Source organism: Raphanus sativus, chromosome 3, assembly GCF_000801105.2.
Source record: "Raphanus sativus cultivar WK10039 chromosome 3, ASM80110v3, whole genome shotgun sequence".
NCBI lineage: Eukaryota > Viridiplantae > Streptophyta > Magnoliopsida > Brassicales > Brassicaceae > Raphanus > Raphanus sativus.
Genome location: NC_079513.1, coordinates 4,527,622 through 4,545,974, shown reverse-complemented (window position 1 = coordinate 4,545,974; position 18,353 = coordinate 4,527,622). Strand labels below are relative to the sequence as shown.

Sequence of the window (18,353 nt, the reverse complement as noted above, 5' to 3'; positions counted from 1 at the left end):
CCGACTCCTTCTGCTTCCCTTTCTCAGCCGATGTGAATCTCCTGGGGTCTAGATCAGGCAGTTGCTTTCCACTCCTCAACCCTACTGCATTGCACTCCTTGGGTTCTTGTCTGTTTCCCAGGGAGAGTTCCTTGCTGTCTCTTCACGTTCTCAGCAGTTTGAGCAATCTGAATATCCATCTGTCTCATATGGCTTGAGACATTGTCATACTTCACACTCAGGTCATTGAACATATGATTCATCCTGGCGTTGATGTCGTTTGTGACCTGGTTCAGTGCTTTCCCTTGGATCTGCTGTCCTTGGAGCAGCTGGCTCATCATATTGGCGAGACTCTTCATGTCATCATGCGGAGCAGTCTGAGTCGGTTGTGCAGCTTGCTGATTAACCGGCTGTTTCTGGCTGTGGAACTGGGCATTCTGAGCTGGGTTAAGGACAAAAGGTTCTTCCCTGATTGCCATATGGCCTTGGTATCCACTGTTCTGACCCTGGTTCCCTTGAGCTTTATCGTCTGGTTTAGGGGCATTGAACAGGTGGGGATTGTTCCTCACGTTAGGGTTCGGGTGATAGTTCTTGAACTGCCATCCTTGCCCATTCACGTAGCTCACTTCATGCTGATCCTCAGCCGACTGATCTGCCTCTGATGTGCCTTCTGCGGTAGCTTTATCCTGTGGGGATTCTTCCATGATGAAGACCTGGTTCTGGTTACTCTTGATCAGCTGGTCGACCTTGGCAGAGAGCTCATCAATCTTGCTGTTGTCGATGCTCTTCACCTTCTGAGTGCGATCAGTCTCGCGGTTATTGTCAGCTGAGCTTGAGGCCATGTTCTCAATCAACTCGAATGCACCTTGAGTGGACTGAGTCATGAAATCTCCTTTACTGGCTGAGTTCAAAGCGTTCCTGTACTCCCAGCCTACTCCATCGTAGAACACTCCCAGCAGATAGTCTTCCTCAAAACCGTGATGTGGGCATTCTCTGCGGTAGACATTGAATCGCTCCCAAGCATCACAGAACGGCTCGTCTACCAGCTGTTTGAAGGTCACGATCTTCTGTCTCAGAGCTGCCGTCTTCGATTTCGTGTAGAAGTGGCTTAAGAAGGCTTCTCGGACTTGTTCCCAAGTGGTGAGTGATCCGGTGGGTAGTGAATCAAGCCAGCGAGCAGCTTTTCCATCAAGAGAGAAAGGGAACAGAGTACACTTGATGTAATCGGGTGGTACTCCATTCGCTTTAGTGAAACCACACATCTTTTCAAAGTGCTCGATGTGGTCCATCGGTATCTCGGCAGGAAGCCCATTGAAGATCTTCCTTTGCACTAGACTTATCAAGGCTGGCTTGATCTCGAAGTCTTGCCTTGTGCACGGTGGAGGGGTTATGGCAGATCGCGTAGCGGGTAGATTACGCAGTAAGTTTCTCTGGCCGATCTGGACCACTCCCTCCTGTTGGTTCGCAGCATTCAGAGCAGCTTGCTCGGCAGCAGCTTGCTGCGCTTGGATCGTCTGCTGCATCTGCTGCATCTGCTGTTGCATGAGTGCAAACGCAGCAGTGAGATCATCTGGATGATCACCCATGTTGGTGTTCGTTGATCTCGGCTGTTGACGGTTCTGTCGTTCCAATCTCGCTAGTTCCTCGTTAGAAAGCTGATGCAATGGTCCTTGTGCGTTGCTCCGAGTATGTCTACTGGTCATGCACCTGGATCATCAGCTGAAACAAAGAAAATAACACGAGTTAGATATCTTAGACTAGATATGAAACCGAAAATTAGAGGTAAAAAAAAATCTGGTCCCCGGCAACGGCGCCAAAACTTGATACACTAAAAATGAATCCTTGCTACTGCCAAGTTAACAGTTGCAATTGTAGTATTTGAGATTCAAATCCAGAGGACCAGTCTACACTCTAGTTCTATAAGTTTCAGAATCAAGCTAAGAAGAAGATATGATTTGGTTGAAATAGGCGATAGTAAACAAGCAAAATAAACACGAGATTGATTCAATTAAAAAGAGCTAGCCTAGGGTATTTCATTGGGTGTTGAATTGGAGCCAAACAATTATTCAAGCGCGATGAAGTGCTTTCTAGAACTCGGATCACTCAGCTGGAACACTCCACTGTCGTGGTAGTGATCGCTTTGCAGATCGATCTCACCACCTAACTGTCGTTGGGATGAGAATCGATTGCAAGCTTTAGGGAACAGGTCCGATCGGTTCACTTACCACCCTAATATCTACTTTCGCTGATTAGGGATACTAAGCTCATTCAATACATGTCAAGTTATCATCCTAAGCGGTTAACTAAGTGATGAACTAGTGATCTAACATCAAGTGATCAGTTTAATGAAAGCAGTAAGAACAGTATGAATGAAGAACAGTTATGGATCGCTTATCTATGTTTAGCTCATGTCTCAACACCCTAAAAACCCTAGGCGAGCAAGGCACTACTCGATCATGATGCACATAAACAAAGACATAAATCCTGAATAAAATTGCATAAGAACAGAGTATGAAACAATAGGGTTCAGATGATCTTCTCTATGAGAGGATGGATTCTTCTCCCTTACAAGTTGCAGATCGCAAAACTCAGTGTTCTCTTCTAAAAACTAGCGTAAGAAAAATAGAAAATAGATAGATGGCGTTTTATATGGAGGCGCCAATCAGAAGAAAAAGAGATTAGGGCAACAGGGCTTAAAATCCCGAAATAGGAGTTTCCATATTCGTCTGGAACAATCGCCGGATCACTCCGTCTGCTTGTTCCGCTTGAGAGAGAACAGTCTCGGGATTGTTCTCTTGAGTGTTCTCCGCAGGAATGCTCCAAAAGGACTTCTTTTCATCAGGCACCTTCTCTTCTTTCTTCTGCTAACTCCAGACCTGTAAAAGGTCAAAAAGGACTAGACTGACACGAATTAGTGACTTCAAACAAAAGAAAACATATATACAATGATGTGAAAAACACCATATATCAGTCAGTCACTATAAAAAATTTATCCATAACAGTTTATCTATTCTATATATCAACCGTTTCTCTCCCCCTTATCTCTCCCGGGGCGTCAGCGTTTGAGCTTGCTTACCTCCAGCCCGGACAGCGCGTGGCGGCGCGTACCGGAGTTCAAAGGGTCTTCCTTTTAGATTTTGCTTCCTCGTTTTGATGCCGCTTCATCTTATGTCTCTCCTCTAATATGCTTGACGCCGTGAGCTAGGATTTGGAGCCAGAGTGTGCTTTCGCTGCAGAGGTGCTTCTGTTCCGGTGTTCTCTTTCCATTTTTGGGGTTTTGGCGAGGAGGACGAGCGGTTGGTGGTTAGTTACAGTCAACTTTTGTAATTTTAGAAAAATCTGTATAAATATATTTAAAAATATATTATTTTAAAAAATATTTAAATATTTAGTTAAGTTAGTTGAATAATCTATACTATTAAAAGGGAAATATTCTGAAAAAAATCTACTTATAAAAAGTTGTTGGACTTATTCATTTTTATTAAATACATTTTAACCTCCCTAATACGCCTACTAACATTATTAAACATGGGCCTACTTTGATGACCAATTCACGGCTCATTCCATCTTTTTAACCAAACTATAGTAAATATGTATATTCCATTACGTATATGCCAAATTATTATTTTTTTGGTAAAATTTTTGTGTGTGTGTGTTTTTAGTTGAGCCGGTGAAACACATAACACACCTTAGTAAAGAAAAAACTTCTCCATTACCAAAACAACGTACTGTATATGCCAAATTATTTTATTTCATGTCCTTTATTTTATAGTTATAATCACCCTTCCTACACTATACTATAAAAAGTTATTGGACTCATACAAACTATTCATTAGTCTATGTTCATACCATAAGTTACTCTAACCAGACAATATTTTACATGAGTCCTATTATTACTCCTCATTTCCTTTCATGTGATACAATTTTTTCTAAAATATTTTTATAACTCAGCACTATAGTTGTTATACAATATTGTTACCATATTTATGCTCAATTTAGACCTTCAATATTTAGACATTAATTATAAAAATGAGTTAGCATATATCATACAACATTTATACCAATTCATCTTACATTATATAATCCAAATACTTACAAAATCGAATTTTCTAAAAACACTTTAGTAAACAAGATGTTAGAATATATATATGTATGTATATATTAGGTTAAATTAATTTTTATAAATTAGTCAACTTTATAAAAAGTATTTATAATAACAATTTTTTATTTAAGATAAGTTTAAAACAAATACAAACCTTACACGTATTTCTTTTTATTCAAAAAAAAAAACCTCTACAAATCCATTCTATTAAGTTAACTAAATATCTTGCATTTACTTAAATTTCACGAACTCGACAAAATGTAACTTTTATAAAATGAACACAAAATATAATAAGAGAGAGAGAGAAAGTTTGGGCATTTAAATCTTCGGGCCTGGTACAAATTGGTTCCTTTCGGATCCAATTTTTTCAGGTCCTAAACATTTCGATCCAGCTAGGTATTTAAATTTCTTTTGGCTCATGTTTGGATTGGTTTCATTTGGATTTAGGTCGAGTCGAGTCCATAATTCAAGTATATGTAAAATACATTTAATTTGAGTTTCTGATGGATTTGGGTCAATTTGAGTATTGACCAAGCACGAATAATACCCAAAAGTCAAACAAATACCTAAAAATTCAAATACCCAAAGGACCCTAAATCCTATCTGAAAACTAGAGGTATCCAAAAAATTATCAGAATACACAAAATATTTTTTTTTTAATTGAATTTTTATCCGAAACCCTAAACTATAACCAAAAACGCAAACCTGAAACTTAAAAAAATATATTTAATACTGAAAACATATTTAAAATATCCAAATATACATAATATATACCAAACATTTCGGGTATTCTTTGGTATCCAGACTCGAACAGACCCGCAGGTCAAAAATCCAATAGGTGGTTTTCCCCGATCCCTGACTCGAACAAGTTTTTCGTGTCAGTTTATGTTCGATTTTCCGGATCTGGGTAATATGCCCATTTGTAAATAGATTTACATAAGATTGTACATACAAAATCTTGAATAAATTAATTCATAAATTATATAACTTTAAACAAATTTTCTTATTCAATATAATACGATCGTTTAACATAATACAAACCCAAAATATTAATTCACTTTCCAACTTTTTTTATGACTCAAAAGAAACCCGCGCTTTCGAAGCGCGGGTCAAAATCTAGTAAGTTGTTAAATGATATATTAGGGTGCCTGGTTAATACAAATACCAAATTTTGGTAATACTACTATACACGATAGACTAATGATCCAAGTTAAACTCCTGTTTTAACAGTATTAATTTTTCAATTTTTACACAACTTGTTTCCACATATCCCCCATTCACCCATCATAGTGAGAAAGTTTTGCCAAAAGTTCGTTTTATATTTCTAAGATCAGCAAAGAAGATGATGAATTTTTAACCGATTTTGCTGATAAATATTGAAATTATATTTTAATAAGGAGATAGTCCCTTTTCATTCGAAACTTGGACAAGAGTTGAAGAGAACGAGAAACAGCTCCTCTCCAAGAAAATCTCACTTAACGAAGTTAATTTATTCAGACTGGATAGATAGATAGTTTATTAGACATCAGCACAAGGATTCAACAAGAACAAGAATAGCAAAAGACTACAACATCAATACATAAGCAATTCAAAGCATTCACATTGTAAACATAATCCAATGTCTTCGGGCACACTGATATATTCCTCATCACCGTCCAAAGAGCTCATGGAGCCGTAAGGCCTGCAACATCCAAAATGCGATTTCATCAAAATGACTATATGATATGCTTCTTTTGAACGGCACTACTTGTGCTGGACATGTTTGTTAAAAAGATTACAATAAAAATAAATATTCACTTACTTCCACACTTCGTGCCGCTGGCTACGGGTCGGCCGCATTGACGGATGACCCCAATACCGTAATTGAGTTTACGGGCCGTGACGCGAGCTGCGATCTGTGGTGTTATGAGAGGACAAACGCACCGCATAGGAATCATCCTTATTCTAAGACAACATTCATTGCTTGGAGATTGAAAGAAAGCCACCATTGCGCATGCGTTCCTTGTTACCCGACGCTGCGCCTGACAGTAGCTCTCTGCGGCCACCATTTCGAGGGTAATACTGGAAATCAACATGAACAGGATCAGTGACTTTGACATAGCTCTCTTATCGTCAATTTCTTTTACTGACCTTTTGATTTGTGTTAGCTAGAGCACTCCTTTCCTATTTATAAAGGCAATGACTTTGAAAAGTCGTGGAAATGTATGGTATCTTTTCATTTATCATATAAACTTTATATATCGGTGCTATCTGACGAAAATATGAGGTCTTTTATGTCATCATAATGTTTACCGTGATTGTTCATTTTCCTCTATCATACTATTAGGTAAAAATGGAACGAAACAATCTGATCGGTGCCGATTATGTCTTTTGGTGGCATAATTGTTTCTTTTTTTTAAAAAGGATTTGATGGCATAATTGTTCTAAAGTTTAAATACTTTATTTTGGGACTAGAGGGCGTATCCGCGCTTCACGGAATATTATTTTATTGTTATTACCTATATCATTTGATAATAGAAATTATTGGTATGTCCCAGATTTTTTTAATTACAGGTAATAAGTTAATATATTTTGTGTTTGTTTTTTCAATAATTTGTTGTTGTGTGAATAGTAGTACTTATTAGTGGTGAAGTAAACCTATGATGTAAAACATATTTAATTTCAATAACTTTGCATTTAAACATTTCTTGATTGTAAGATTTATAGTTTCAGCGTTAAAATTATATTTTTTCAGTTATTTGAACATTATTCTTTTAAGATGTTTTGTGTCATTTCTCTATATTTTGATATTGAGTAAGTCATCATCTATGTATTTCGTTTACCTTTCTGGTGTGTTGCGCTTCTCACCATTACTGGAGAAAATCTCACCTCTGTGTTTTTGTTCTCCCTAACTTTTTTCTCATGTGAAATTATCTGGTATTTGTTATAGATCAGGCTTATAATTTCTCAGTTGTGCAGTTGTTTCTCACGGTGTTTTAGACTATTCCGATCAATATTAGCTACTTCTCTTCTTCCTCAGATTTTAGTTTATGTTAAGAAGTGAATCTCCTTGGGTTGGGTCAGAGTTTAGTCGTCCTTGGTGTTCTTTTCTTCGTCGTTGGCTTACCATGGATAGTCCCTACTCATCTTGGTTTTCAAGATCTGATTTTTGGTGATCTGACTCATATGCTCTCTTTCATGCTCGAGGACGGTTCCACAGTTTGCTGATTTTGTTTCGTTTACCCTTCCTTCTCTGTTCTCTCATCTCGTTTTAGCTTTCGACTGCTCGTGTCTTTGTGGCTCTCTCTTTCGCCATGTTTACCCCTCCAAGTTTTGTGTTTTCCTTTGTATATGTTCTGCAGGTTTGGAATGTTGTTTCAAGCTTGGGTTCTGGTTTCTCGATGGTTGAGTTCTATTCTCCCTCCTTCAGGTTGTTTCTCTTATTCCCATGCTTCTGTTAGTATAAGTATGCAGAGTTAGTCTTCTGGAACTTTGCTCTCTTCTATCAATAGTTTTGTGGTTCTTCGCTCACATGTGTGTCTTGTTTGAGCTTTTTTTAGTTTGCTGGTGGTTGTGCTTATGATGCATTAAGTATGTGTCTTCTTGCTTCTAATCGCGTTCTTGGTTCTTTGCATTGGTCTTTTACGTGCTTCTTTGTGTTTGAGGGATGTCTTCTCTCAGAGTATATCTTTCTATCATTTTCTAACCTCTGCTGATTCTAGTCAAGACACTCTATGATAAAGTGAAGTAAGTTAGTCTACGTTCTTGATCTTTTAGTTCTTGACTTTATTGAGTTAGTGTATGTATTTTGATTTTTTCTATGATTATGGAGATTTTATGTTTAGAGTATGTGTTGTGTTCTAGTTTATTTTTTTAGTTTTGTTGATATTAAAATAATATATAATTTGTAAATGAAATAATAGAAAATAGTAAAAGATAATAAAATAGTGCAAGTTTATGTTGTTTCTAGCTGAGAATAATATTTAAAACATATTTATATTATTTATTTATTTATCCGATTTGCATTTTTGTGACCAATAAAATAAATTATCAAACTTCAAAAGATGATGGTTAGTGTGAGAATGATTAGATAATGCACAATTAGAAAATGGTGAACCAAATTGTAATAATCTAAAAGACGAAAGACCTAAAATGTAAAAAAGAAAGAAAAAGAGGACACAGTCAACAAACTCTCTTTCACATGTCATAAGAAGAGATAAAAGTCTACTTCAAATTTATGTTATTTCTAGTTGCGAATAAATTTTAAAACATATTTATATTATTTGCTTATTTCTTTATCGATTTTGCATTTTTGGACCAATAAAATAGATAATCAAACTTCAAAGAGATGATGGTTACTGTGAGAAAGATTAGATAATGTCCAATTAGAAATAGTGAACCAAATTGTAATAATTTAAAAAAACGAAAGACATAAAATGTAAAAGGAAAGAAAAGAGAACACATGTCAACAAACCTTCATTGCACATGTCATAAGAAGAGATAAAAATCTACTTTATATATAAAAATTTTATACTTATTTATATAACATATTTGTTTTCTTAATGGCATAGTTAAATGGAAAACTGTAGAATTATTTTGTATATTGATTTTGTACACTTTATTATACTAATTATTATGATCCTTCCTACAATAAGTCCAGAGGTGAACTCTATAAACTGAAGTTGAAGCAAGTAACACATAAACTCTAAATCATAAACTCTAAACCTTCTAACTATAAACCATAAACTCTAAACACTAAACACTAAACTATTTTCCATCTCTCAACTCCAAACTTTAAGTTTAGATTAGTTAACCCTATAGTTTTTTGTCTAAGTTAATTCTAGAGTTATAAATGTGTTTTTCCCTATTTAAAAATAAAGGTACAAATGATTATTGTAAACATAAAAATTGGTATTATGTATGCGGTATTTTTGACAATTTTTCTATACTTAACATAAAATTTATACACATAGTTAGAGTGCAAACTTTTTGAGACACATAATTCTACAATCAACAGATCTTTATATCCTATTCAAATTCCGTGGTTTAACAAATGTGAATCTCTATTAGGATTCTGCCCTTAATTTTTGGAGTTATTTACAAGAGAATGCCATTATCTTATTTGATTTTTTACTGATTATTCATGCTTAAAACTGTTCGACCAATGAAATTCTTCTTTTTCTATAACTTTCCGAAATCTCATGCTATATTAAATGTCATCGAATCAAACGAATTCAGATCAATTAAATAATGCCCCATGAATAATCTTTCCTTTTCTTCTTTATTATTTATTATTTTCTTTCCTGTTTTTTTTCAGCATGCAAATATTCGAATCCGTATCCAAACTCGATCCGAAAAGCCCAAACCGAAATCCAAACCAAAATATCAAAATATCTGAATGGATATTGATTTAGAAGAGATTGGATATCAAAACCCGAATGGATATCCGAAGATAACCGAACATATGTATATTTATCCTTATATTGTATTTCTAATTTACATCTCTCATTTTATTTAAAATATTTATATTGATGCTACACAGGCTTTAAGATCATAATATATATATATATATATATATATATATATATATAATTACGGTGAAAAGAATTTGATACTCACTTAAAATGAATATCAATATTTTTGTTTCATTTATTAACAAAAGTTACATTCAAATTCTAAAAACAATATCCAAATTAATGTCTATTTATTTTTGAAATGTTACCTCCAAACCTTTTAATCATTCAATCTATCAAAAGAAAATCAGTTAATCGAAAACTAAATTTTAAATACAAGAAACTTAAAAATGAAAAATTTAATTTTTGTTCTTGCAAAATTTAAATATCCGAACCCAACCTGAAATAACTGAGCCCGAACTAGAAATACCCGACCTAATGCAAATGGTCTTTAAGACCAAATACTCGACTTTAGTGGGTCAAGTTTACGAAAACATTAGATAAATATTTGAGTCCGACTTTAAGTCCGATTTATTCTTTGCAAAAAAATATTTATATTTTCTTAAAATAAACATTTAAGATAGAGATTGGTAATCCAAAATATAAAAATCAATTATTTTTTTTTTTTTCAACTACCTATTAAATAATGTTAAAAGCATATTATAAAAATGAAGTAAACATTTTAACTTATAAAATAAAATATTTAAATATAGACAATACCGTCCTTTTAAAATATTTTTAAGGGTAACTACACATATCATAAGATCTAATGTTTCAATATGATCTTTTAAGTATTTGATTTCCAATATGATATTTTAAGTATATGGGCTTTCAATTAATTATTTCAATAATAAAATGAAATCATCAAAACTATTATTGTAATTATATTAAAAAAAAATAATTATACAGCTATAAAACGTAAACATAAATTTACAATGGTTTTGCATCATATTGCAAGTTATTTTTAATTTTAATTATATTGCATGTTACTTTTAATTTAAATTATATTATCCTTCTAAAATTAAATCTTATTGCAAATAATTTTTAATTCAATTGATTGCTGAAGTTTGCAACAACAAAATATTTTTTAAAGTTTTCAGGGTAACATTTTGTATAGATATTGATCATCCATACTTATTAAAAAATGACTAAACAAAAATCATAAAAAATTAAAAACACATGATATAAACTTCATGGAAAAACACAAATGTTATAACAATAAATACTTAAAAATGAAAAATCCCACGCTTTGAAACCGCGGATCAAAATCTAATTAATTACTTAAAGACAACTCAAAAAATATTTTAAAATTTTTATGAGACAACTTATTTAACCCAATAAGGCGAATCCGGGTTCAAACTCCACCGACCACACGGATATGAACTATTGCTTTCGGCTCATTTGAATACCCAAGAGAGAGTCTATCCGTAGATTGTATCTCCACCCGAGGGTTAGACTTGTGTCATCATTAACCCGGGTTTAACCATTTTTTCTTTGGCAAAAAAAAAAAAAATTAGTTAAGGAAGGGCACATGAAGTCGGCAAAGACAGAGTATATTCAAAGAAAATAAAGTCTTTCGGTTAAGAAAGTAAGTCATGTGCCAAAGCTTCCTTCCCTGTAGGACCCCACAAAACACGAAACAAATGAACGCCGTCGTTTCTTCCTGCTGACGTCATCATGCTAACCGCCGCATCCTTCCTCCCTACACGGTTGAGTCGCTTCGTCTTCTTCCTACTCTGTTCGCCCATCCTTCTCCCTCTCCTCTGCCTTTCGATCCCTCTCCTCTGCGCCGTCGAGGTCTTCGGCCGCCTCCGCTGCCGAATCGTGAAATCAACACCTTCCTCCTTCGTGACGGAAGTTCTCGCCGCAGGAGAAGATGATTTGCGGCGATGCGAGGAAGGATGCGGAGAACTCGTAGTGGAGGAAGATGAGATTGGAGGTAGTTTGCTTGAGAGATACTTAGAGGATCAGGCTAGATCCATTTACGATTGTGGAGATGAAGAAGATGATGACGGCGATCGTGATCCAATTAGGGTTCCTCTTTTGTGTTAGAATTTTTGTTTGTTTGTTTGTTTTCCAGAAAAGAAATGTAATTGTAGATAAAAGGAATGTATATCAATTCGATCAAGATCTCAATTGGTGATTACAACTATTTATCATTATCATTGGTATTAGTCACAATTTTGATTGCCTTGTTCAACAACTGGACAAAAACGATGTCATTCCCTAATCCCTTTTATCATTCATCTTGTTGTGTTTTTATAGTTCAAAGTTATTTTTAGTACTAACTTTTTGTAGTACATTTGAAAGGATCGTTGCTACGGGTTAAAAATCGGTTTAAACAGTGTCTGTGCAGCTAAACTGATATAAATAACATGATTTTTCGAAATGATTTTTTTAGAAAAATCAATTATCTTTTTATAAAACGCTTAATCTCTTACAATATGATGATTAGTCCAGACACCAACTTAATCAATTATCTTATCCCTTATGAAACTCTTAATTAGAACATATCGATTCCTTGAATAGGAATATAGGATGTTGTCTCACTTTGAGATTGACAACTGGTGATATGACTAATCGATATTCAGAGGAGCAGTTATAAAGATTTGAGCAACAAGCAATTACAGCAATCAACTTAACAATCTGCACTGGAGACTTAATTCCTGACCAACAAAAAAAGCTGTATCCATTAAAAGCCATTTACTACTCAAAACATCATCCTCTTTGAAGCAAATTAAAGAGATACTAAAGCAAAATACAAATCTAAAACAAACGAATTTAACAAACAGAACACACACACACATATAAGTCGGCAACAGAAGAAAAAAAACACAACCAACAATCATTTGATCAAGTTCTAAACTAAGAAACACTTTTTAAGATAGATGCAACTTTTGTTACTCACACGGCAAAGGCTTAACCTTGAACCTGTAAATAAGAATTTTCTTGTTGGACGTCGGGTTATCCACGGTTAGTAAAATCTTGCCAACTTCTCCAACTTTGAAGCTTTGAGACACAACCGGTTCATCTTCTGAAGCCATCTTCCTCGGCTTCTGAATTATCACTGTGTATCCTTCTTTGTTCTCCGGCACAAACTCTGCTCCATACATAACCTCCCATCCCACTACTCTTATCTCCCACACGATCGTGCATTTCTGCAGACAAAATGTAACAAAACACATTCATTGCTTATAGCCCACTTGTTTTTATTCAACTATGTACTATATTATGTACGGACATATAACATTTTAAAAATTTTATAGAAAAAATATCACACCTCGTAAATAATAATCTCGACGGTTTGTTTTGTTGTTGGTTTAACGGTAATCTCAGTGGCGGTATCCTCATGTGTGAAATCTGAGTTACAGTCGCAGTTATCCACACTTAATCCACCGTACTGAACCGGGACATGTTCTGGTGATATGTACCTAATAAACCAAAAACACAGAGAGTGACTAGGTCAACAATAGTTATAGAAACAATGTCAAGAAAAAGCTCAAAGATTTTTTTAATTACTTGAAAAGTGTTTCTGCAGATCTTGAAGGACCTGAGAAAACGAGTTTGCTCTTTGACCTTTGGGTCATGAAAGGGCTGATAATCCTATAGAACCCAAGGTACCACCATGGAACGTTGATGAATATCTGATGACAGCATTCTACAATATAAGATTCTCACATATAAACATTATTTGTTCATAAAGAAAATTAATATACCTGTTTAGAGATAAACTCAGGGTAATTGTCTTGAAGAAGATGAAGAGCTTGCTTAGTAGCTACCCTGAGCTCGGTTTTACCAGGTCCTGGAGAGTTCTTCAGATCGTTTACTTGACAGACCGTGGAAACCCCACCAGCGACAAAATCTAGCTTTCTTATACTCTTCTCAAGAAACTGAATCCTCCATCTCAAGAACCGGTCTCTCTTCTCCTCGTTCGAGAACGTCTTCTGATAAAGATCCTTGTCCTGAAACTCACCGTAGACGTTGTAACAAACCGGATGATTCTCCCTGTCCTGTCCTTGCATGAACACAACCTTGTCTAAATCGTCTCCGAGGTTTTCGTCGAGAAGCTCCTCGATGTTGAACTCCGTTCTCCATTGGAGTGTCTTGGTGAGCATCGAGTAAGCTTCTTGAGGTTTGAAATCTCTCGCTCTCAAGAATTTAAGCAAAACGACGTCGGTTAGAAGTGGCACGCCCCATATGAAGCTTTTGGTGGAGTCAATGGTGGTTGATTCTTGCAAGAGGTGACGGAGCTCGTGAAGAGCGTTTAGCTCGTGCTCTGAGAGATCGGAGATTCGGTTCGTTTCTTCCTTGAATGAGCCGAGGGTATGAGGAATCTGAATCTTTGGTTTCTCTTCAGCTTCTTCTCTGTTCATCATCTCCGCCAAGGATCTAGTCTTCACGGAAGAAGCTGGTGGTTGAGGCTCAGGCGCCGAGGCTGCAGCTTCTAACACTGCTGCGTCTGGTGGTTCCGGCTCAGTCCAGTCTGCTACCTCAGTGTACTTTTTCCGCTGCTCTAACATCAGTTTCTGCGTTGGCTCTGTCTCCAGTGTCACCTTCTCTGCATCATCCTCTACCTTATGGTTAGGCTCTTCGGGCGTCACACTCTCAGGCACTTGATATGGCTGCTCTGAATCCTCTGCCGTCGCGTGTTTGGTACCTTCAGGCTCCGGAGTCATTTTCTCCGTCGTTACTGAATCTCCGGCCGCATGGTTGGGACCTTCGTGCTCTAAAGTCGCTGTCTCCGGCGCCACTTGGTGAGGCTGCTTTGAAACCTTCTCCGCCGCGTGGTTTGTCTCCTCCGGGTCCGAAGAATCTTTCTCAAAACTCAGTTGCTGAATTGGCTCGGTAGTCACCGGCGGTTCTGAATTCTCCGCCGCGTGTTTGGGACATTCTTTCTCCGGCGTCACTTGGTGAGACTGCTCTGTCATCTCCGCCGCGTTGTTGATCTCCTTCGGGTCCTGAACTAAAGGCAAAGACGAATCTTGCTCAGAGCTCAGCTGCGGGTTTGGTTCGGGAGTCACCGGCGGCGGCTGAATTGGCTCTGGTTCCAAGGTTAGTTGCTTTGGCTTTTCTTCTTCATCCTTAAAGTCTTGTTGCGTCAGAGAGTACGAAGGATTGGTATTGGAATCATTCGGCATTGAGTCGACGGCGGTTGAAGGTAGCGGCGGCGGAGAAGTAGTAGTAGTAGTCGCAGAATCTTGGGACATTTTTATAATTTTAAAGAAGAAAGGGACAGAGAGATATATTCAATGTTAGCGGGTTTTTCAGGTAGAGAATGGTCAAACAAGGTATCCAATGTGTCTCAAAATTAGAACTCAAAAAGCTGTTCCAATAAAGTAAAAGATGTCTTTATCCTTTTTTAAAAGAAATTAATAATGTAACCACTGTACATCTAAATTATTAAACTTTTGAAACCACCAAAATAAATGGTACTGGTTTTTACACCAAGAATCTTTTTTTTTGGTAAAAAAAAAATGGTTCGCTCTCTTTGCCGGGAATCCAAACATTCCATGTGGTGGAAGTTACATCCACAACTCCTTTACCACTAGGCTAACTCAATATTGGTATTTTGGTCGAAATTTTACACCAGGAATCTAAAATATGGTTTTATTAAAACTATACTATGAAAAGATTTTATTTATTTGTCATGTTCACCATGCTTTTATATTGTTTATTTGTCATTGCTTAATTGTCATATATATTTTCCATAACTTTAAGTAATTTATTTATTTGTTATGTTTTAAATAATTTATTTTTGCTTATTTATTTATTTGTCATGTTCTTACTAATTTTAATTGTTAATTTTATTATTTTTCAAATTTTTATTTAATTATAGGTGGTAGTTTTAATTTTGATTACTTTCATATTTCCATGATTTTAGATTATTTTACTTATTGTCATGTCTTATTATTTTAGAAGTTTATTTGTCATATTTAATGATTTAGGTTGAGTTATTAGTGATTATTTAATAAATATTTTTATTATCTTATGTTTACTTTAGTGATATGAAATTGTCTAATAATCCCTCTGTTTCTTAAAAATATATGTTTTGGTGTTTTTCACACATATTAAAAAAACACATCAATCATACATTGTTTTTAGAAATTATCAAATTCCAATGCATTTTAACCAATAGTCTTTCAATAAATTCAATTAATCTTATTGAAATTTTTAATTTTTGTATAGGAAACATAAAAATACATCTTTTTGAAACAAATTTTTTTTTCCAGAATATATATCTTTTAGAAATGGAGGGAGTATTTTTTATTTATATTCTTAAAAGAAATTTTAGTTTTAGGTGGTAATTTTAGGTTTGATTACTTTCATATTGTCCATGATTTTAGATTATTTTACTTATTTGTCATGTTTTATTACTTGCATATAACAGTTTGATTAACTTAATGGTATAGCTTCAATTTCCAGCTTTTTATCAACTAATATAAAAAGTATATTTTTAACTTTATTACAACTTCAATCTACTAAACTATAAATTATAAGTATACTTTGTAAAATGATTTTAAATTTTAAATTTTTATATTTTCATAATTTTATTTTATTTTGCACGTATTTATTTCTAAAACTTTCATCTATCTCCCATAAAATATAAGATATAGATCTATAGATTTTAAATGTGTATTTTAACATTTTAATTTAGTAGAATTCATTTTATATTTTACTAAAACATAACATTTTAAATAGACATTCAAATGACTCTTTTCCTAATTGAAATTTACATAAACAAATATAACTAATATAATTTTGAGTTGATCAACGAATATTAATATTTACAAAATTATATAATAAGTTTGTCAATTTTAAGTAAATCATACTTTAGATGTCTAAAATATAAATTATTATTTTTAAATAATTTTGAACATAAGAATTCAGATTTGTTTGGGTATTCTTATTACGAATATATTGGGTCATACAAAAATATTTAGAACCAAACTAAAGAATATTAAGCAAGAAACTAATTTTTGATAATTATAAGGTATAATATTAATAGGTTATTAAGCTATATTGGCTTATTCTATTTATAACCAAACTAAAGAATATTAAGCAAGAAAATAGTTTGTAGTTATTTGATCAAAGTAAAAAATATTAGAACAGCAACAACCGGAATTAGAACTTTTAAAAAGACGTATTTGTTTGTTACCGAAAATCAGATTTCCAGTACAAAAATAACTCTTATAAATCAGAATAGAACTCTTTTGTTTTTGTCACAAAGCTGAACTTGTCTTTGTTTCACTTTTAATTTTAAATAATCAAATATATTACCGCGCACTAAACAGAAAACTGCTTTTCCTTTAGCCTCACGTCAGATACTGTCGGTAGGGACATTTCCCCAACGGCACTTCGTTCGTGTTGTCACCGGGACATATATAAATCGTGTTGAAACTCATTTAAGCTCCAAAATAAACAATGGGATTCAAATTGAAATCAGAATCGGTTGATAGAAATACACTACAACTAAGGTTATGTTCATTATACCTTTCTCATCGTTTTGGCTAAGATCAAGTATAGTATTTGTAAAAAAAAAGTGTAGTATATATTTGTTCTTATCAGTTTAATATATGATCTGATATGTAGGGTATGGGTACACACAATATTAACTCAATTTTAAGGTAAAAACCCATTATGATAACTTGCTATTTGAGCTTTTAGAATCGCATGTGTTGCACTACTGCATGGACCTCGTTCAACCAATAAAAAAATATTCGTTTTTGTATCTATCACCATCACAACTAAAAGGTTATGTATTTTTGTATCTAGACACTGCATGTGGATGGTAATATTTAAAAGGGAGAATTGGAAAAAAGAAACAGTTTAAACTTTTATTTGTCCGTTTAGGATTTTTCATATTTTTGGCATTTTTGGACATGTTTTACCTTTTGTTCATAGAAAAAATAGTAAACTTAACTTTAAAAATGTAAAAAAAATATGAAAACTATCGGAAATATAAGTATGGCAATTTATATGTTTAAAATTATTTTTTAAAAATGGAGAATCATATTTTATTTTGTCTTCTATCTTAGGTTAGAATACACATTCTGGTAATCTATTTAATCTAGAAATCATATACTACAATTTATACATAGATCTATCATGGGTATATACCGTAAACTAAACTTTCTTCTACTTTATACCTGAGTTTTTTTTTTTTGCTAAATGGTAAATATCATTAATAAAATGAAACATTTGAGGCTACAAGCTGTTTTACACAAGCTGTTCGACCTCTATGCTTGATTACACGGCAAAAAAGTTTAAAAAACATGCAATCAAATGCCAATCGACTCTAAAACCGTTCTGCTTGGGAGCGAACAGGATAACAGAGATCGATACAAACTTGAAAAATCGGATGATAAGGTCGGAGCGAGGTGGGCAAAAATGGAGAAACATGAAGACTGAAGCTTAATGGAAAAACAACGCTAGCAAGAAGTTGTTTCATCCGGTTGCCTGCACAATTACCTTCTTCAGAGAAGCAGAGACAGGCCCGCTCAAGGACCGCCCTCAGAGTCCGGGCTGGGCAAGCTCTGAACCTAATTCCGGCAAAGACAGGACAACAGTAACCACGGGTGCTTAATAGCGCTCAACTCACCCAACCGCACTCGTCCTCTAAGTCGGTTAAGGGTAAGGGTGCAGCATCACCACCTCCCGGGTCTTACTCCCTCCTCCAGCAGCAAAGTGTTACCACAAACTCCAAGAAATCACAGAACCTCCATAGCCTCATTCGATTAAACCTACAAACAGATCCAGACTCACAAGCAACAACGCCAATCAATACCAAAGGGGGGACGAGGAGCTAATTAAAGCATCACTCAATAGCAGACCGCCTAGCT

At 34.6% G+C, this 18,353-nt stretch overlaps 2 protein-coding genes, 1 long non-coding RNA gene and 1 other non-coding gene across 4 annotated transcripts; 2 read left to right on the top strand and 2 right to left on the bottom strand.

Annotated features, from left to right (window-relative positions):
* Window positions 1-951: 951 nt before the first annotated feature.
* On the top strand, window positions 952-1,058 carry LOC130510246 (small nucleolar RNA R71). Its single transcript, XR_008943924.1, has one exon. It is a non-coding gene; the product is annotated as a small nucleolar RNA R71 (small nucleolar RNA).
* A 4,498-nt stretch (window positions 1,059-5,556) lies between these two features.
* Window positions 5,557-6,270, bottom strand: LOC108845966 (uncharacterized). Its single transcript, XR_008943868.1, has 2 exons — window positions 5,883-6,270; window positions 5,557-5,762 (listed from the first exon to the last, which is right to left on the bottom strand). It is a non-coding gene; the product is annotated as an uncharacterized LOC108845966 (long non-coding RNA).
* A 4,775-nt stretch (window positions 6,271-11,045) lies between these two features.
* On the top strand, window positions 11,046-11,678 carry LOC108846158 (uncharacterized). Its single transcript, XM_018619382.2, has one exon. The coding sequence runs from the start codon at window positions 11,191-11,193 to the stop codon at window positions 11,563-11,565; it is 375 nt and encodes a 124-aa protein (XP_018474884.1). The 5' UTR covers window positions 11,046-11,190; the 3' UTR covers window positions 11,566-11,678.
* A 472-nt stretch (window positions 11,679-12,150) lies between these two features.
* Window positions 12,151-14,788, bottom strand: LOC108847939 (patellin-5). The gene is made up of 4 exons (XM_018621318.2): window positions 13,230-14,788; window positions 13,033-13,157; window positions 12,794-12,944; window positions 12,151-12,671 (listed from the first exon to the last, which is right to left on the bottom strand). The coding sequence occupies exons 1-4, from the start codon at window positions 14,718-14,720 to the stop codon at window positions 12,414-12,416; spliced, it is 2,025 nt and encodes a 674-aa protein (XP_018476820.2). The 5' UTR covers window positions 14,721-14,788; the 3' UTR covers window positions 12,151-12,413.
* Between the last annotated feature and the right edge of the window lie 3,565 nt (window positions 14,789-18,353).